The sequence below is a fragment of the Protomyctophum bolini genome (assembly GCF_963924005.1).
Source record: "Protomyctophum bolini genome assembly, chromosome: 3".
Taxonomy (NCBI): Eukaryota; Metazoa; Chordata; class Actinopteri; order Myctophiformes; family Myctophidae; genus Protomyctophum; species Protomyctophum bolini.
Window position 1 is genome coordinate 12,468,645 of NC_137864.1, and position 21,285 is coordinate 12,489,929.

The 21,285-nt window shown below is 43.6% G+C and overlaps 1 protein-coding gene across 8 annotated transcripts in view; it reads right to left on the bottom strand.

Moving 5' to 3' along the window:
• The window catches only part of LOC308313061 (receptor-type tyrosine-protein phosphatase delta-like), a 169,964-nt gene that overhangs the window by 29,366 nt on the left and 119,313 nt on the right, over positions 1 to 21,285 (bottom strand). For 3 of the 8 annotated variants that reach the window (XM_080759947.1, XM_080759948.1, XM_080759946.1), the window contains 10 exons: positions 20,599 to 20,693; positions 19,462 to 19,733; positions 16,593 to 16,689; positions 14,750 to 14,974; positions 13,306 to 13,466; positions 11,899 to 11,910; positions 11,390 to 11,502; positions 11,164 to 11,205; positions 9,452 to 9,549; positions 5,429 to 5,552 (listed from right to left, as the gene is read on the bottom strand). In XM_080759947.1, the coding sequence (XP_080616073.1) occupies positions 5,429 to 5,552; positions 9,452 to 9,549; positions 11,164 to 11,205; positions 11,390 to 11,502; positions 11,899 to 11,910; positions 13,306 to 13,466; positions 14,750 to 14,974; positions 16,593 to 16,689; positions 19,462 to 19,733; positions 20,599 to 20,693 (1,239 nt within the window). The remainder of the gene's footprint in view (positions 1 to 5,428; positions 5,553 to 9,451; positions 9,550 to 11,163; positions 11,206 to 11,389; positions 11,503 to 11,898; positions 11,911 to 13,305; positions 13,467 to 14,749; positions 14,975 to 16,592; positions 16,690 to 19,461; positions 19,734 to 20,598; positions 20,694 to 21,285) is intronic. The other 5 variants (XM_080759951.1, XM_080759950.1, XM_080759953.1 and 2 more) reach the window with 3 other exon arrangements.

Below are 21,285 nucleotides of genomic sequence, written 5' to 3' on the forward strand. Positions count from 1 at the left end.
TCAAAAATCCCCTACAGCGTGTCTGTACGGACGTAGGAAGGTATAACGACAGAGGATATTTTGGAACAAGTTGTCAGGATTGGTACCATACAGTACATATCAATACTTTTACAGTACGTTTGCATGGTGCCTACCTCAATTTGCTGTGTCATGGGGCACTCGTGAACATATTGTTTAATAGTCTTTAGAGAACTTGTCATTTTACACATTTTCTGTCAATTCTGTTCAATTTGCCTTAAAGATGTTGAGAAACGCGGTGCTGATTTTGAGCCTGATGCTGATTTAGAGCCTGAGTGCACGTCTTCACATTCGCAGAATACAGGTGAATGTTGTCGTTACACGTACAATAGAAAGATGTTAAAAAAAACAATAACTGAGGTGAATTTGTTTCGGGATCAAGACAATCATCATTATCAGCTGTCAGAATTTGTTGTCTCTGTGTGTGTCAATGCTTCTGTCTGTAGCGGTACCACTGCAGGGCAGGGCCGGATAAAGGCATGGGCACAAGGGGGCAATGCCCCCCAAAAATGCCCTGACTGCCCCAACATATTTTTGCGAACTGAGTTTTTATATTGTGCAATGTGTATACGTGTATATGTAGTTACTTGTTTTTTCTCTTGGTGTACAGCACTTTGGTCAGCCTTGGCTGTTTTTAAATGTGCTCGTTAAATAAAATGTACTTGACGTGACCGAACATGATGGCATGCTAGCATGCTAGCAGCAATATGCTACTAATTAACTACCACTACTGGACCACCAAACAAACACCATTTCATCATCCAAAAAAATTTAAAAGCTCAGTCAGACCACTCTCTGCACCTAGCCGACCAGCTTGAATAATGCTCTGCCCTGATATGCCAACCTTAACGTCCCTCATTCAAAGTATGTTACCGATAGTTTTCTATTCATTTTGGTGGTTTTGGGGGATGGGAGGTTGGACCCCTACACTTTAACCTCCTTCAGTGGAGCAGGTTAAATTGTGCGCTGTTCTGTGCCCTTCAGAGCAGGTGTAGTGTTTGCATTGTGTTCCGTCTCCCTCACAAGGTCAAAGAGTACATTTAATGTATGTGGAGTGTATGGTTAAAACGACTTTTGTTTAATTGTAAAAGCTCGACAGTATAACCTACGCAGGGCCAAGTGGATTGTTCAGCCATTGTGTTTTATAATACATGTAAGGATGAGAGCTTTGTATAAGCAGCAACAGGGTGGCTGTCTCTGCGTAACCACTTAACTGAAACTACTTGTCTTGAAAGGGATTGTATGTGTGTGTGTGTGTGTGTGTGTGTGTGTGTGTGTGTGTGTGTGTGTGTGTGTGTGTGTGTGTGTGTGTGTGTGTGTGTGTGTGTAGGAGTGTGTGTGTGTGTGTGTGTGTGTGTGTGTGTGTGTGTGTGCGCGCGCGAGTGTGTATGCGCACACGCGCATATACAGTACTTGTGTGTTTGATTTAGGATCAGTCCCGCTCATCTGGGACCTAATACTATAATCCCCAAAATCACTGAGTCACAGCTTAAAACTGTGCACGCACACACACACACAAACACACACACTTCATTCTCTCTCTCTCTCTCTCTCATGCACGGACATACATGCAGAGTTGAGCTGTGACCTGATTCTCCTGAAGGGAAGGAACACAAGCCACTTGTGAGCCTCCTGAGGACACTTGAGATCTAAGGGATCTGAGAAGTAAACAACCAACAGCACACTGCAAAGTCCTTAGAGTTCATTTACCTCTGAGAGTGACCCAACAGAGGTAGTACAAGTGGATTTATTCAGGTTGAAGATGTCACGGCGCAGAGTCACAACAAGTAGCCACTCTCTTTTTGCATATTTTCCCCTGTCAGAGCTCATGTCTACTGGTCTGGTATAGTCCTAAGATTACCTCAAAGGATGCACATGCATGCACAATTGCACACGCGACCCACACGTATAAAACGATTACATGACAGCAGGGAATTAATGGCCTCTTGTTTCAAATTGAGTTGGAACTGACGAAGAAGAGCCTCTAACGTACTGTAATGTTTATGAACCCTATAGTGTTTGGTATTTTTGTCGTTTTTTTCTTTACTACGCAAAATGTAGTCGTTCTCATTCCCACCAAACACAGTGTATCACCTCTGTCATACAGTATGTCTCAAACTGTTACAAATTCAAAAGTATCAAAAGTAGAAGATCTAGATCTAGATCGCTTGTGACGCTATGTGGGATGATCAAGATGGGCTTTAATTTATTAGAAAAAAAAATGGAGATGAGAGGTGTCTGCTCGATAGCAACAATATAGTTGCTGTCACTGCCAAAACCTTCTGGGGAACACAAGTGGGTCGGGTCGTTTTTATGGGTCGCTTTATTTTAGGTTTTCTACATTTTGTTTTCAATTACTATATAAAAACAAAAAAAGCTAAATTATTCTTCATGAAATCAAAGAAAAATCTAAAACCATAAATTCCATAAATTGAAAAACAAATGTTTAAGTAGTAGAAATAGCCGATCTACAAGCTCACAACATGGAGCGAAGCGTTCAGGTCTGCCATTTTCACTATAGTTTGGGTCCTGCTGGGGAGACAATTTTTTTTTAATGTCTCTTTTGACTGAGTCACGGACAAAAGAAAGTGTGAACCACTGGTGTAGGCAGTGTTGTACTGTTGTACATGTCAATTCCAAAACACATGGAGACACTGTTCAGCCACGTCTCTGCACCTAGACAGTGAGGAGTTTCATTAGCCTGGGTTCCAGCCTTCGTTCCGTGAATCTGTTTTGTCGGATGGGGAAAAAAACCCCACCAGTTTGACGTCGTATCAATGCGCACTGCAGCTACTGCTGTTGCGCTGCAATTATCATTCACTAAACTATCCCCACACAGCCGTCGGACTACTGAATCAAATTAATGTTTACTTTTCACCATAGGTTTTTACTCTCGAGTCTCGAACTGGCGCTATTTTTTCAACAGTGAGAAGCATGGATAGAGTGACGCTGGCTGATGATGTATCAGCAACAACGTGGGTAGCGAAGTGACAAAACAAGTTACGGAACGCCAGCGAATCAGGCTGCATGGAAGATGGAACCCAGGTTAGAGTTTTATTGTGAGGACATGTTGCAGAGGAACGCACAATTCTGCTCCTTAACAGGTGCCCCGAACACCGTGCATGAGTCATGAGTGCAGCGACAGAGACCCAGCCAGTCGTGTGTGTGTGTTGGAGTGCTGGGCCATGCCAGAGAGTCACCGTGGAGGATTTAAAGCTTAGACTCCTCACAGTGGTGGGTGGTGCAGGTACTTTATGCCTGCACCACCCGGATGCCCTCAAGCCCCACTGGTCTTTCATACTTAAGACAGCTCGACTAGAATGCCTTGACGACGTGCACTAACTGAACAGGAGGCACGCACACACACACACACACACACACACACACACACACACACACACACACACACACACACACACACACACACACACACACAAACTTAAAGCTTGCAGATCTGCTATTTTAGCTATTTTTGACTCCTGAAAAGTAACAGTTTTTTTGACATACCGAATGAGGTTGCATACATGTGGTTGAGAACACGTGTGCTACAATGTATGCATGTGTATCTTCAAAGTGTGCTCTTTTATGTGTGTTGGGTCACGCTTAAGTGCACACGTCCCTTCTCAGCCGGAGTAAATAAATCAACAAATAAGGCGAGCGACAGCCAGCCAGGGGTAGACTGAGGGCCACCTCACACACATGCTCTGCCCAGATAAGGCTCATCTGTTCAGGCTTGGCCACCCACTGCCTGCCTCCGTGCATACGGGAGCTGCCAGACAATTTCCCTGCCTCGGGTCTTCCAGCCCAAGTGGCTAAAGTGAGCTTCTAGGAGGAACGCCACGAGACAATGCATTCTCTTCTCGCTTATAGACCAGCCAGAAAGAATATCCACTGTAATGGGTGTACACCAGCTCCCCCACTCCCTCCCCCTCGCCCAATGCATTATGAGTATAATCCTCCCCTTAAGGCATCTGCACTTTTAGTTAATTGGCTAAACATGGGAGGAAATAGCGGGTTTTGTTGCTGGGCTCCGTGGTGGGAGGATGCAGAGCCTTCAATGTACAGTTGGCACTGCTGACATTAAAAAATAGGACTTAAATAGGAATGTAGCTAATCTGCCTGATGCAGACGTACTGTACAGCAGCACTGTGCCAGACATGGAACACATGTGGCTGGTGTTTGAAGAGCCCCCTCAGGTCATGTCCACACTAGTCTCTCAAGACTGATTACTTCCTAGATTGTGTCCACAATCGTAACGTTCTCTTTTTAAAGCAGCATGAACAAAAAAGCAGAACTTCACCTTTTTTTGTTTTCATGACTCCGTTGTGAAATAATGCTTAAGTGGTTAATCGATTAGTTGATATATAAATGTTTACATACCGGTATATATATATATATATATATATATATATCAAAAATGCACTTCTCAATTATTCAATTAATTGAAAAAGTAATGGATAGAATAATCACTTAAAAGTAGAGTAAGTGATTTCACTCAAAAAACCTTAGGTTTCGTTTTTGGCTGTGGGACCTAAGCCTTCGTCCAATCAGGATAGAGAGTCAAAAACTAAACCAAAGGTTTTTTGACCCCCAGGGGTTAACTGGGGACAGGGAGGAACTCCATATATGGTCAGCACGCACTCTATAGTAGAGAGGACTATCACAACAAAACTAAGTGATATTTGAATTAAGTGAAATCACTTACTCTACCTTTAACACTTGATTGTCTGTAAATGGTAAATGGTGCATTTATATAGCACCTTTATCCAAGGTGCTTTACGTAGATTCTGAGCTTGTCGATGATATTTTTCAATAGCTTAAGTATAACATAATGCTTAAAAACAAAAACAAAAGGGGTTCCCATCCTGAATGGGTTAAAGTAAGGATAGTTGCAGCCCTATTCCTTACATCAATCTGCACTCTTTATGCACTTTATATTCTTGTTATACGAAAACATTAATTTAAACTTCAGCAGAGGTGTGGAACTAGTGAAATGGCATTTTGAGCCATTTCTATGGCAGTATCAGAAACGACGTAAAATGAAGTCCGGTTTGCTGTCTACCGCTTGCCTGATTCCATGTGAATGCAGCGTTACTCTTATGGCCCAATCTTGGGCGCGTCATACACTTTATCTCTAAACTTCTTGGCCATATTTTACTACCGGTATCTAGAAAAACATTTTAAAATAGTTCAAGTACCCGATCGACGTCGACACGCTGTGAGCTCGTAGATCGGCTATTTGAACTATTGGAAAATGTTTTTCAAAATAGTAAAAAATCTTAAGCGGTAAGGGGGGCGCAATATATAGCACTATCTAAGTTAACACAAAATTAAAACTATTTTTTTATGTAGTTTTAATGCACACAGACACACACACACAGAAGTACACACACGCACACGTTTTTCTTACCCTCAATGCTTGAGAGAACGACCCTGGAGTGGTCGTAGGCGATGACGTTGGCGTAGCGGTTCTTTGGCTTGTTCACCTCCAGATTGGAGTTTTCCCAAGTGAACTGTTGGCCAGGGTCAACAGACTGCAACACACACACACACACACACACACACACACACAACATTGATAGGTTATTTCCCAAGGTCATACCTGTAATGTTGTGTATATACCAGTGGTTCTCTAAGTGCCCTCCCCCCTGCTAGGGCAACTTAAGGATGTTCCAAGGGGCCTTGGCATGAAAATGTTTGAGAACCAGTGGTGTGTATGCATGTATATTATATGTGTTGTGTGTATATATGTAGTACCTACCTATAGTGTGTGTGTGTGTGTGTGTGTGTGTGTGTATATACTGTACACATATATATATATATATATATATATATATATATATATATATATATATATACGGTCATGACAGAGGAAGATTTCAACCATTTTTAAACATAGCAAATCTACAAACTCCCTAAATGTCGAATGGCGACAAATTGCGAGCTTGTAGATCATTTTTCTCTCACTATCTTTATGGCTGTATGGCTATTTGGCGGTCCTTGGCATAGAAACGTTTAATTGGGAACCCCTGTGTCTTATGCAATACCCTAGATGTGTTTTGCTCCACATTGCTACTGCCAACCGGACACATAATGACTTAAATAAGGCTCCATGTCATGCTGGACGAGAATAATGGGCAACATAATGCTCTCTATTTACAGGAAGAAAAATCATGTAGCCATGTGCGCGTTCCCCCCGCCCCGCAGCCCGCTTCTTTGACTTTCAAATGAGGGCCCTGGCTCGCAGGGCGAGATGATATAAATGCGATGAATTCCTCTGGGAGAGAAAGGTTGGTTGTGTTAGACCAACACATTAAGTTCCTGCCGGGTAATTACAGCATGAGCGAGATGGCTGTTAGCCAAGGAGAGGCAGACATGAGGTCACTGTGGGGCTGTTGGTTGGAGAAGGATGGAGAGAGAGGGATGAAAGCCAGGGCAATTTAGCAATTTTGAATATTTTACGACACATAATTATGGTGAGGTTTGGGGGAAAAATTGGAGGGGAGGGGTATTGAACGAGCCTGTGGGAGAGAGAGAGAGAGAGAGAGAGAGAGAGAGAGAGAAGTGGGGGGGGGGGGGTACCACTTTCTATTCTCTGCCCATGCATCATCATGTGTATCTTATTATTGCACCACAGTCATTTTGGGTCTCTCTCTCCCTCCATCTCTCTCCCTCGTTAAAGGGTTAGTACTGAACAAAGCACACAGTCATGCAGAGAGAATGCACAGCCCATCAGCATGGTTACATATGGCCTCCCCCTCCCTCAGTCGCCACTCCGCTCTGTCTCCTACCCTCCCGCCGTTTTAATTACAAAACATCCTTATTCCGTCTGTTATCGCTGCACGTCGTATCTGGGTCTGTCTATCTAAAAGTAGATTTTAGGGGCTATATCTATCTATCCATAGCATCACTATGGATACTATGCCACCAAAATGTGGAACGCCCTACCAACAGTCATTAAGACATCCCTTGACTCCTTCAAAACCGCTCTCAAAGGGCACCTATGGGCGGCTGCAATTCTAAACTGGCCCCTGTAAAATCTGAATCCCCCCCACCCCTTTTCCCCCTCACTGTATATGTTTCTTTTCCCTTTTTACCTCCTTTATGATAAATTCCTGTTCTGTTCTTTGACTATATAGAAGTGTCTATTTGTACGTCTCGAGGTGGACCCTCTTGTAAACAAGTGTAATGCTTAATTGGGTCGTCCACTCACAGTTAACAGTCTTTGTATTGAGTTTGTGCTTGAAATGTACTGTAATTCTGCAAACTGTTAATACATATTTCAATCAATCAATCAATCAATCACAAGCCATTGTGGAGGAGCTTGTAGATTGGCTATTTTCACTAGGCGAGACATCAAATTATTGGGGTGTCGAGCTAAAGCGTTTGTGAACCAGACCGTAACAGACATCTCCATCTAGTCTCTCTATCCTCTGGTTGCCAATTTGAGTCCTAATCAGACTCTTTGCCCCACTGGAGTCCACTGGTTTAACCGTTTCCCTGCGGTGTCCTTTGAAGAGCCACTGCGCTGACTTGAAAATGGTGTAATTGCTTGTCGTAGTGTTCAAAAATATTCCAAAGTGGAGATCACAACGACAGAGCGGAGGAGGAAAGCGCCCGCACGACTCCCCCGCCGCCATTGTAATGAATTGGGCCTCAATTTCCCATAACACAGACTTGGGTTTTACCCTTTTAACACATTGACTCCCTAACCAGAGTTAATTGATAAAGAACTATTTCTCTCTAAAACACGAGTTACCCGTAGTAGTATTTGTTTTATTCGCCGAATTTGATAACCTTTAAGACATACAAGGTTTTCCACCATAGAGTAATAAACGGATAGAGACCGAACCGGAGCGCTAGCCCCACCCCCAAGCTATTAATTTCAATGGAAGTTGCTCAGTGGCGTTTTGAAGCACCCGGAAGACTGCCGGAAGTACAATTATAACTCAATGGCTCGAGCGAGCGGAAGTTTAGCCTAGCCGGATCCGTCCACCTCCATTAAAGTTCTGCAGTTCCTCTTTTCGCCAGTAGGTAGTGGCAGCTTCAACGTTAGATAGCCTTACTGGGGATACGTACCTCACATGTTTGGATCACGTGAACGGAAAAAAAATAATTGACACTGGCTTCTCAGGAACTTCTGGATAATGGAGTCGCAATGCATTCCTATGGTGAATCATGGCAGCCTCCGTGTCGCTCTGCGTTCACTTCTTTGTTTTGGATGACGGTGGAGGAATATTATGTCTCGACAATTTGAGAAACGACTGTGCTATTTTAAGGCGGACGGTCGCGAAATGGAACTACGCCCACGACCGGGTGATTCTTCAAAGGTTAGTGATAAAAGTATTAATACCGCGGGGCTCCCTGTGGAGCTCACAGTCAGAGAAGCATGTTGGGAAAGCACTTCTGAATCTGATTGGGTTTGTTCTGGTGCATTGATGTCTTCCAACAAACGGTTCATTACGGTTCTGTGATGCACATCAAATGCAGCACGTGTTATATAGGGGAAAACGAATCACAAAGCTTCCCCCCCTCCTTCTTCTATAGCACAGAAAATGTACTTTTCACAACAGCATAATTATCTCCTGACCGGTCTGCTCTCAGTCTCTCAGCCATTTGTATCTATTGCTTCTCTCTCTCTCGTCTGGAGCGTGGAAATGAGGGCCTGATAACCATCTGGCTGTAAGAAGACTCCCTTTGAACTTTTCAATTTCAATTTCCCTGACTGGAAGACTTCACTTAATCGAGATGCTCTCTCGTGTCTGTCACGATAACTACAACACAAGGGACGGCGAAATGAAGAGGCTTCAGTAGTTGATGAAGACGGGTGGAATGTTTCTCATTGTGTAGACAGTGACACACATCAGAACAGTGCTTCACTTAAACTGGAAATCACATGAAATCCTCTTGCTGACATCAAAGATTCATTAATTTGAACTGATGCTTTGGGCACACTCTCTACGCCAGTACATTTACTCAAGTACTGTACTTTTACTTTACTTTACGTATTTAAAAATGTCAATAGTTATACTCCACTAAATCTCACAGGCAAATATTGTACTTAGTCTACTACACTACATTATTAATATTATATAGCTATTATTTGATAGCTATCCTTACTAGCTACTTTTCAGATTAGAATATTAATACAAAACATACATTAACCACTTAAGCCCTATTTTCCAGCTGATATTTTCAAAACATTTGATTTTGAAATGTAGCAGAATAGGTACTTTTGGTATATTTGGCTTTCTGTGGCAATACTTTTGGGGCTTTACTCAAGTACATTTTTGAATTCAGGACTTTTACTTACTATATTGTATTGTGGCATTGCTACTTTTACTCAAGTAAAACATAAAATCAGAGTACTTCTTCCACATGCACTGCGTACAGATTTCCCAGTCAGAGCGGTAGATTAGAACACCAACCATACCTCATACTCCTGAGAGAACTTGAGGTTGTCGTTTGCCTTGAGGCGCTCGATGTGATCTGCCAGCTCCGAGATGGAAACAGGCGGGTGACTAGCCATGCCTGTCCAACACAGAAACAGAAAAAAGAAAGGGTTCCATTTTGATTCACAGTCAGGCAGAAGTCTTTCTGAGGGGAAATGGTAAAAGTTAGGTGCTGTAAGCGTCTCGGGGGGAGGCGTTGTTTAGTGCTCTGTCCACGGCCAGCAGAGGAAGCAAATGGAAAAGTGCGTCTTGTTAGGTGACCATTTTATCTCTGTTGGTGGCAGATGGGAAGAACAATGGGCATGTTCTCAATGTTACTGAAGCAGGGTAACACACATGTCTACAGAGTATATGACCATTGTTACTGAAGCAGGGTAACATGTCTTCAGAGTTATGACCATTGCTGGTACAGTATGGATAACAATGGGCTCTATGCACACAGAACAACTCTTCCTACTTCCGGGCCACTTCCCCTACTTCCTTCACAGGTGTTACTGATTATACAAATGAAGGCTCCGTTCAATTTATTGTGCAGTGGTTCTCAAACCTTTTAGTTTCAGGGACCCTAATAACTCTGAGAGTGTACAAGAGGAACCAAGTAAGGGTCCATTTGGTTCCATTTGCACACTCTCAGAGTTACACACCCGTACAGGGCCATTTGGAACCCACTCAAGGACAGTGAGCCAACATGCACAAGAGCAGCACCGTGACTCTGTTTGACCAGAATAGAACAGAGCCTTCATTAGTATCAGTGGTAAGTTAACACCTGTGACGGAAGTAGGGAAGGGGCCCAAGTTCTTTCCAAAATGGCGTGTGTGCATATAGCTCATTAAAGTAGATGACAGCGGCCGGTGGGAGCCTTTTTAATATTCCAGAAGCGTTGTGTGATGTGCGGCTGTTATTTCTTTTCATTCGGACAAGCTTTATCCTTTACACCAGTGGTTCCGAAAGTGGGGTCCTTGAGGGAGTTCCAGGGGGTCCCCAGCCAAAATATAGTTTGGAACCAAATGGACCCTTGTGGGTCTGTAACTCTGAATGACTTTAAATGGGGGGGTCCGTAGACTAATGCATGTCAAACTGGGGGTCCTTGAAATGAAACAGGTTGAGAATCACTGCTAGAGCCGTAAAATATCTTCTATTATGGGGGGTCCCTGGCATATCTTATGCGGTACGCGGGCTAATTAGTGTCAATTTGGGGGTCCTTGACATAAAAAGTTTGGGAACCACTGCTTTTATACACACAGTGCAGGAGATGAACTGAACTGAATGTGTTAGTTCGTCTTTTATACACACAGTGCAGGAGATGAACTGAACTGAATGTGTTAGTTCTTCTTTTATACACACAGTGCAGGAGATGAACTGAACTGAATGTGTTAGTTCATCTTTTATACACACAGTGCAGGAGATGAACTGAACTGAATGCTTTTATACACACAGTGCAGGAGATGAACTGAACTGAATGTGTTAGTTCTTTTATACACACAGTGCAGGAGATGAACTGAACTGAATGCTTTTATACACACAGTGCAGGAGATGAACTGAACTGAATGTGTTAGTTCGTCTGACCGAGTATACAATGACACGGAAAGGAAAACGAGACGAGAAAAAAAAGAAAGAAAGATATTTAGAAAAAGGATGAACAGCGACAGGTGAAAGAGAAGAGGATCTGAGGTGGACTATAAGACCAACTAACTTGACAAGCGTCGATAACCGCGGTACACAGACACACGGTAGGCTGTAAGGGAAAACAACAACACCAGCATTAATCTATTTTACCTGAAAAAACAACAACTTTTTATTTTATTTTAAATATATATAATAGGTAGTTAAACAACAAGTAAACTAGTAAAAATGACTAGAAGTGAATGCCCAAGTGTCTGGTGAGACGGTTCATGGCCGCTCTATGCTGTATGCTATACCTGGAGTCTGGAAGTTGATCCTCCGCAGCTCCACAGGGTCGGTGGGATGGTGGGAGGACATGGCCTTACTGCAGGGGAAACTTCCCTTCCGGCCCTCCGCTTCTGCCCTTTTCCTGGATCAATAGCACATCATACAGCACGCGCACACACACACACACACAATCACACACACACACACACACGAGCACGCACGCACGCACGCACGCACACACACACACACACACACAACACACCTTTAACACATCTCTAAATGCACGGAACGAGTGTTGCAAAGATTACCATGCACGCCTTCAAAGTAAGCAATGATCTGAGCAATCATTAAAGCATGTTGGCATGGTGTAATTATTTTGAATGTGCCGGCGTCAGCGGGGCCCGGGCCCGGGCAAACACTACTTTGTAAGTCATGAAAAGCTATTTGGTTATGCTTTGAAGAGCTGTTTGGCGCTATAACTGCAGCAGGGCAGAGAGGAGGGGGAGAGGTGGGGGAATATTTTATGGAGTTTGTTCACCTGTCAGGTTTGCTGGATCCAAAACGGCGTTGGGAACAGCGATAAGAAGAAATGAGATGAATCACGTTAGTATCAGAGGACACAGGTGGTACACATGCTGGTGAAAGTTACCGACATCACTTTAGGCCTGACGTTATGATAGCTACGAGCTCGCGCTATGAGCTTGTAGATCAAGCTATTTTTCAATAGCTAAATTATAACATAATGTTAAACACCAAAAGGGGTTCCCGCCCAAAATGGGTTAATCCACTTTCACCTGTGGGTCTAGATTTTGTGAACTTGTAGATGAGCTATTCTTTTTTTTTTTTTTCTTAAATTTTTATCCCACGATTTTGCAACCCAGTTTTTTTCTTTTTCACCCAGTGCCAATTATCTAAGTAATCCTGGGCGCTACACTTCCTCTGCCAACCTGGGTGGGCAGCGGACTGACCTCATGCCTCCTTCTATGCATGAGGAGTCCAAGCTGCTTCTTTTCACCTGACAGAGGGGAATTTCCCCGGTCGGACGTAGCGCGTGGAAGGGACACGTTATTCCGACCAGTTCCTTTCCCCTCCATCAGGCGCCCCGGCTGGCAGATGAGCTATTCTTTTACTATTTATTATAGTTTATACTGGGCTTAAGTTAAGTTTCCAAAATTCCAAAAATCAGATTCTTTACAATTTTGGATATCAAAACAATATAAAAAAATGGCAGATTTACAAGCTCCCATCACGTGTTGTGAGCTTGTAAATTGGCCATTATCGCTATTGGTCATACGACTTATTGTATATGCACAAGTTAAATTTTACGCTCTCAAGAGTTAAAAAGATCTAATAAGGGTCCATTTGGTTACCAACGCTCATTTATAATAATAATGCATTTTATTTACATAGCACTTTACAGTACATTCTCTCGAGTCTGAGAATGCTTATAGAGTTAAAAGCATGGCAAGAAATAGGAATAAAAAGTAAAAACAGCATAGCTTGAGGGATCCCCCCTCAAGGACCATGCACTAAATATAATGACCATATTTGACTGAGAGACTGCCATCGCGCACATTCCAGCTTTTCACCTGTGCTTTTTTTTTTCCAAAAAAGCACAGGCAGAGTCAGTGTCAGAGCTAAAATCGACATGTAAATATGAAATAAATGCTTAAACAGCTAGGTGTAATGATAGAGACCACAGAAGTGAACCTTTCAAGCCTGTTTTCTCAACTCACTGTTTCTCTGCAAGACATTACTCTATAAGCCATATCTCCAAAACTGTTGGGTCAAACTGAACAACCAATATGTCAATTTGAAGCTATATGATTCCCTGCTTTCATGACATGAAAAAACAAACATTTAAAAAAATCCAATGGCAGTCTCTCAGTCAAATTTGGTCACATATGATTCTCTCAACAAATCTCCCTCCCTCCGTCACTCTCACCTCTTGAAGAGGAGGATGGCGATGACGATGCACACGATGAAGATGACGGCCAGCACGGGCCCCACCACCCACAGCAGACCCTCCTCCTCGTCCACGATGGGCTGGGGGTCTCCCTCCGACGACGTGACGGGGTCCGAGTACGGACTGGTGGAGTACACGGTCTACAGGTGGGAACGCACATGCACACGCACACAAACACAAACACAAACACACGCACAAGCACACAAATCAAAATTTGCTGTCGAAATCAACACTGCCACACTGTTTGAGTCAGCGTGTTTAAAAGACCTGAGGCTGATGCTACGGAAACCAGTAGTCCTTTTGAGATTATGTTCAAAAACAGCAGATGTACAAGTCACTATTATGTGCCGCACTGGCACTGCAGGTTTGTGCATCTGCTATTTTTGAATCGCCAATGTGCTAAAATCCAGAATGACACACATGCTTTCACGGTGTTAATGGATTCAAGCAAAAACGAATCTCACGGCTGAATATGTCGAGTCCAGAGGCAGAGTGATTTGTGAAACATTTGTTTCCCAAATATTGTAGATTGGCTGTTTTTGGGTTGCGTGACATTCTGACTTCAATGGAATCCAAATGAGTCACCACTCAGTCGTGGTGACTGAGAACTTTACTCCATGCGATTACAACGGTTCGCTCTGTGTGCGAGGCTTAGGACGAATGAAAGATGATAAGCGTGCGTGCGTGCGTGCGTGCGTGCGTGCGTGCAAAGAAATTATATCCACAAGCGGTTTAGGAAGCTCCCAAAGCTGAATGAATTTAACTTTTATTTTGACCTGAAGAACTGATTGCTTTGTCTTCGATAGGGAATTAGATGATAACATTATGTATGTACAGTACCTTAAGCATGCCGTTTCAGGTCAAAATGTAGATTGAATTCAGTTTGGGATTATCCTAAATGGTGCCCAGATATCATTCATTTTCTCTAGTAACCTTCTGAAATTCTATTTGGATGTACAGTACGTGCATTATCATGGACTGCTAGAGTTCTCAACGGGCCTGAATTAAGAAAATGAAGGCCCGGCCCTAACTGGGCCCTACTGAAAACCTAGAAAACCCGAAAAGGTGTTTGTCCTCAAAGTCATGCATACACAACAAGCTTTAAACTGAGAATATTGGACCTTCCGTTATGGAGATAATGGCCAAAACATCTAGAAAACTGCCACTTTCGCCGAGTTTCGATCGACGACTGGCCATTGTCGCCCGTTTTACTTTCATAAAACGAACTAGGAAGGTCGGACGGCGACAAACTAGATACCGGAGTAAAGTTCACGTTGAGCTGCGTCCAACACATCCACTTCTATCGGCCTTAACGCTATAGGCCGCTAGGGGCAGTTGAAATTGTAATTTCTTTCACGGAACCACGAGGCTCGGCACGGCCCACCTATTTAGCATACATGTTGTACCCTGTGGCCACACTCACGTTGTCAGACAGGTCCAGCAGCGCGAGCACAAAGAACACGTACTCCTGTCCGTTCTGCAGCGGCCGGTTGCGGAAGTCGCCATAGTTGCGCGCGTCGCCGAGGGTGAACTCAAGGGGGAGGGTCTTGAAGTGGGCGGAGACGTAGGCCTTGGGATCCGATTGGCCCGCCTGTCTGCGGACGCGCAGCGCTCGACTGATGCTGGTCCTGTTGATCTCTTTGAGGAGCTGGACGGACGGAGGAGGTGGGAGAGAGAGAGATGGAGAAGAGGGGAGAGAGAGAGAGAGAAGAGGGGAGAGAGAGATGGAGAAGGGGGGAGAGAGAGATGGAGAAGGGGGGGGGGCGTGAGGTTGATTCTACAAATACCTTCTAAATCAGTGGTTCACTTTTTCTTGCTAAGGATGACCCCCAAATTGATATATATTTGGCCGCAACTGAAAATGTTTTGTGCCGGGGACCCTCAGAAGAGAAGCTTTGTGTTAAAAAATGCAAAATTATTAAAAAAATTGATCAAAAATTGATCATTTGCAGTGCAAAACGATTCGATAGTGATTATTTGCATTTCAAAACGATACGATACGATACAAAGTCAAACAATACCATATGTTGAGTTTCCATTTCGATATACTTCAATTAAAGTAACATTTTTGAAGTAAAATCGATTTTTCGATGCAGTTACTATATCGTTACACCCCTAGTAGACAGTCAATTATTGCACACACGGTAAAAATGTGGAATGTTCATTCAACACTCAACGATATGAATATTACATACTGTCCAGTCTGACTCCCCACCAATACACCACAAACCTGGCCTCTTCCTCGCTGGCTTGGATTGACCCAGATAATGACAGAGGAGTCTCTCTCCATAATATCATGACTTTTTGTACGTCCATTAATGACCGACACCATCATCATCATCGTCACCATAATCACTACTTCATGATGACCCAGCCATTCTAGTGATCATTTAGTGGTATGAGTAGCATAGCTTGGGTACAGTATCTTAAGCTGTGCGGTCGGTATTGGGAGCTGATGGTAGGTGTGGCGCTCCACCTCAACAATCCCATCTGTCTGGTCTATAAGAGCACACGGTTTCACACAGTCCAAATGGACCCTTATGGCAGTGCTTCTCAAACTCCATCATGTCAAGGACCCCCCAAATTAATATGCTATTTGGCCACGGACCTAAAAAAGGGTATCTTTGAAAGACAAAGGAAGTGTCACGCACACTGTCAGACACTTGCCAAAATGTTGCTCCTTATTGGGTCGACGTTTGGGTCGATTAGACCTTCGTCAGGACAGACAATATTGTCTGTGATTGTCTGTCCTGATGAAGGTCTAATCGACCGAAAGGTCGACCCGATAAAGAGCAACATTTTGGCAAGTGTCTGACGGTGTGCGGGACCCTTCCTTTGTTTTTCAAAGATACCCTTTTTAAGTATGCTCTATTGCCCTACGCACCTGTCACTATAGCCTTCTGATGTATGCATCTGCCTTTTTTTAAAGGCCACGGACCCCCATCTGAAAATGTTTTTTTATATAAACATTTTCGATGGGGTTCAAAAATAGCAGATGTGCAAACTCGCAGCGCTGCCTATTTTTGAATAGCCATCGTCCAAAATCGCCCGCGTGATCCGAAAATAAAAATAAAAATAAAAGTCTGGTTCCGGTAAGGTGGTTCCGTCTTTTCGCGGTCGCCTTGTTTTAGTCCCCGGTGTTTGTTTTTAGTCTCGCCAGTCGCTACGAGTTGGAATACAAATGGATCTACCAAAAAAAAAAAAAGACTAGCAGTGTCATCCAGTCTGACCTAACCTAATGACTAGCTGGTGTCATCCAGTCTCACCTCATCCAGGTTCATGTGGTCAGGCTCCTCCCAGGGGTTCAGGAACTTTCCTCCTCTCTGCTTCTTCAGTGGCAGGACCACCACATAATAGCCCCCCCTAAACACATCATAATCATCATCATCATCATCATCACCACACAGAGTTTGGTTACATTTTATACGCAGGCGTTCTCGCCTAGTGGGGATCGCGCCACGGTCTCGTGTGCAGAAAAACGGCTGACCATGCACAACGGTTGCATGGTCCGCGGGAAAATGCTCGCCACAGGCTCGGAGCGAGTCTCATGAGCCTCGAGGCCTTGCTGTTGGCGCGGCTGATTTCAAAAGGCATGCGTTTGATCTAAAAAACCCTTGCAGAGTTGCACGTACGCAGGACGCGGAGTGAACCAAAATGAGCGCTCTCCAAAGAAACTGGCTTTGGTAATGACGCTCACGCGGTGCCAAGATGGCATGAACATCAAAGGACGTTTCAAAAATAAAACAATAAAAATACACTAATAATGTTAGTCCTTTATGAGGAATTTAAAAGATACAAAATAGAAACAAAACAAGACCATTTAGAATCTACTCGTATTCAGATGTACTGGGATAGAGCGAGTGAGAGACTGTGGTCGACGTGTTAACTGGTTATGCTTCCATAGAACCCAGAGGATTTCCCTCCTATTCCAGTAGTGATGTGGCGACGCCTGCAATGCCACATTTTAATGTAGAAATAAACAAGTCCGCTGCCATAACAGTGTCATTATAAAGTAGCCAAGATGCTACTCATTTTCTGCTCTTTTTTTTTCTCTGTTAAAACGTGGGAGTGCTCAGTCTGTATAGAGCACATCTCCAGAGAGATGCCTCCCATGCAACGGCCAGAGGAGATAACGCAGGCTGCTGCCAGCATCCACGCAATGGTTCATTTATCACACCGAACAGACCCAGATGGACCGTAGGAGTAGTTCTGTTACTGTTTACCTTCAACCACTTAAAACCAGGGGTGGGCAACTCTGACGACGGAGGAGAGAGCCACTATATTTCCATACTCACTCCAGAGGGGCCACAGTGCATGTTACCGTCGTAGCAAAAATGGCAGATATTTTTGCTACAGTATATTTGAATTGAAAACGTGAAAAGTAAACTTTTTAATGAATTTCAAATGCATTTAGTTATAGTTATGTTAACTTTATGAACTGTTAACATAACTACATTGGACACAAAAAGACAACAACATGTTAATACTATAGTCATTAAGTACTAGTCATTTAATTCTAGTCATGAAGTAATTAAAGCGGGTTTGGAATTGTAACAGCTGAAATCAATACTATGTCAGTATTCTGATATTAACATGCGGGATGCATTAAGTGAAGGCATGTGGCCCCCGGGCCGCCAGTTGCCCACCCCTGACTTAAACCTTATATATTTTTCGTTAATCAGTGTCGCCCAGGGGTCTGTACTTGGACCACTCATTTTATCCCTCTACACCAGGGGTGCCCAAATCGTGATCTACCAGTAGATCACTTTGAGCTAGACCACATGTCCCTAAAAATATAATTTTAATATACCGGTATATAAAAAAGATCTGCCACTTGAATTAATGTGACTTGATTGATTGGTATCAAAAAGGTTCAGTCAGCTCAAACACACAATGCAGTGTTTGGCTTTCAATAGTGTTGCACACCAACGTCAGTAGCATTACATAGTTATATGCAAAAATAGCCCTACCAATATTCAACCCCACCCCCTCCCCCCTCTATTTCCCTTTCCATGTGCCTCTGGCTTATTATGTAACGACAGCGCCACTATTTTCAGCAATGGGATAATCAATTTTGCCGTGGGTTCATCTCGTTATGTTGGTCATTTTGAAATTAGCTCTAAAGTTAAAAGAAAATTGTGGACACTCTTGCTCTACACCAGATGTCTTCAATGACAGTACAGTACATTGGCTATTTTCAGTACAAAATACGGATGCTAGCTAGTATCTAGGGTTCCTGTTGTTAAGTGTATTATGTGTATTATGTGGTGGTTGGTGGTGTAGGTGGAAGAGGGTGAGCAAGCTATTTGTGTATATATGTATGTATTTGTATATCTGTTTGTATCTGTGTACTGCATGTTTTGTGTATTTGTGTACAGTATGCTTTTCTGTATTTTGTTTTTTATGGGTCCCTCTTGTAAATTAGATGCTGCATCTCAAGGGGCTGTCCCTTCAATAAAAATCTGAAATCTGAAGTCTCTCTCTCTCTCTCATTAGCAGGCAACAGTGCAGCGCCCCTACTGGTACTAATAGTCATACTGGTGCTCACAGTTACATGGGTGGGTTAACGTCACATAGTTAGGTGGACACGGACATTGCTGTTCCTTGGAGTGGTTGCACCACTCAAAAATGTATACCCTAGTATAAAATGCCACATGTGCCCCTCCATCTGATTGGAACAAAACAACCGCCATTGCCTCATTGACTGACTATTTCATGAATTCAGATTTGTATGACCTTCCCTTGGACTGAGATTAGAAAGCCATAACCCTCCCCTATATTCCTCCAGTGGTACACTTCTTTTTTTTAAACCGAGCTGTCCCTTGGGCCTTAACCCATTGAGACCTGAGACCAGATTCTACTAAATGTCTTCTGAATCATGACAGTTTTTCTATATCAGTGGTTCTTAAACTATTTCATGTCAAGGACCCGGGAATTATCTCTATTGGGCCGCGGACCCCCTAGAATCTAATATCTGAGTTAAAAATGTTCACTGTGCCGTGCCGGTGCCGTGCTACGAGCTTGTAGATCTGCTATATTTCAATAACTAATGAAGTTTAAACATAATGGTTCAACGCTATAAAGCCACACGGATGCGTTCCCCGTCCTACCTAAAAAAGTACAGGGTTTACATACCTGACTTTAGCGTCGGTCTCCTCCGCAGCGGGCAGTTGCACGGTCACCGTGCCGTGGGCGTTGGTCTTGCCCACGATGGCGGGCTTGGCCTTCAGGAGGTCGGGCGCGGTGGTGGTGGTGACGCGGTGCTGCAGGCCCGCGCCGGCGCTGTTGGCCCGGTTGGTGAGCAGGAAGGAGTACTGCGTGTCGGGCTGCAGGCCCGTGATCAGCTTCTGGCTCTGCTGGCCGTCCACCTCCACCTCCACCGACTGCTGCGCCTTGCCGTACAGGATCTGAAGCGTATAGGCGCCGGAGGGAGGGGGGGTCATTTGGGTCTGATTGGGGAATGACTGGTCTATTTATTTATTTTCCCCGGTCGGCGTTGGTGGTTCCCATTTTGTTGGCTGCCGCTGCATGCTTGCCTCTCGCCGCAATGATCATTCTGGCTATTATAGCCTAGCCTACGTGCAGAAACTGCAGTTGCTCTCTAGTCTCAACTCTCGGAAGATCATTTTTGCTCGGGTCAATGCATACATTCAAGACAATAATTAAATGAAATTACACCAATTAAATTACACCACAATTAAAAACACACAACACGCAACAAACTGTCTGAGTTTGTGTGTGAGTTTGCTGTACGTCGTAGTGCATTAACACATGTGTGCATGCCACCGTCTCACACATAAATGCGCTAGGGTAAAAAAAAAAAAGAAGCATAGAGGCGAGCATAACATTTCTGTCAGAAACCTATATCCAAAAGCATTACTTAAACATTATAAAACCCTCAGACACACTTAACCACTTTCAACCTGGCGTCCCTATTTTTGAGCTCACAGATGGGCTATGTTTAGTAGTTAGTAGCTAGTTTAGTAGCTATGTTTTGCTACTTTTAAGCCTCGCTATCAAAAAATCCCCCTCGTATGAAGTGAGTGGCGCCTGCGGTAATGTTTGTTTTAAGTGCTGTAAACAAACATTAAAAGCCCATAGACTTGGCTGTACTTTATGTGTACGACAAAGTGCTCTAAAAAAACATTTAAAGTCGTCAGACTTGGCTTATGACGTCAAAAGCTAGACGTTGGAGGGGCTAGCAAACAGCAAACAGCAAACGAGGGTGTGTGTGTGTGTGTGTGGGGGGGGGGGGGGGGGGTGAAGACTCACAGTGAAGGGCTGGGTAGGGTTTTTGTCTCGGATCTCCCAGGACAGAAGCACAGAGTTCTTCATGGCAGCTTTGACTCTGAAGTTGGCAGCAAACACTGAGGCGCAGACAAACAAGAACAGAACAAACAAAACACATGATAATGATTGGACGGTCCCACGCTGTGCCCTGCAGACAGAGCCAGTGTCTTCTGTGATAGGAGAAGGATATCAAATGGAACACAACCACCCTAAAGACTAATAATTGTGTATATTCCTGCACTATACCTGCATCAAGTTATCTTGGTACACAGAAGTTGATCTATTGAAGATTCTGACCTTCAAAGTACATAATTTTTGTTTTGATTGTATTGCTGTATTGTTGTATTGTTCTTTCTGCTTTGGCAATGTAAACGTATGTTTTCTCATGCCAATAAAGCCCTTTGAATTGAATTGAATTGAATTGTCTTCTTACCTGAAGTCCTCCCGTTGTTGTGTCTTAAACTAGTGTGTAAGCTCTACTGTGGCTTTGGTTTCATTAGCATGACTGGAAGAGAGAGAGATACTTGACCAAGACTGTTTCTCTTACCTTGACATGGGGAAGGGAATAAAGGCCTAAGCCTAATGACAAACCAACAGCAAAAGGACACACGTATGTTAAAACAAGGTGTGCGTGTGTACAGTATGTGCATATAAAGTGCATATACTGTA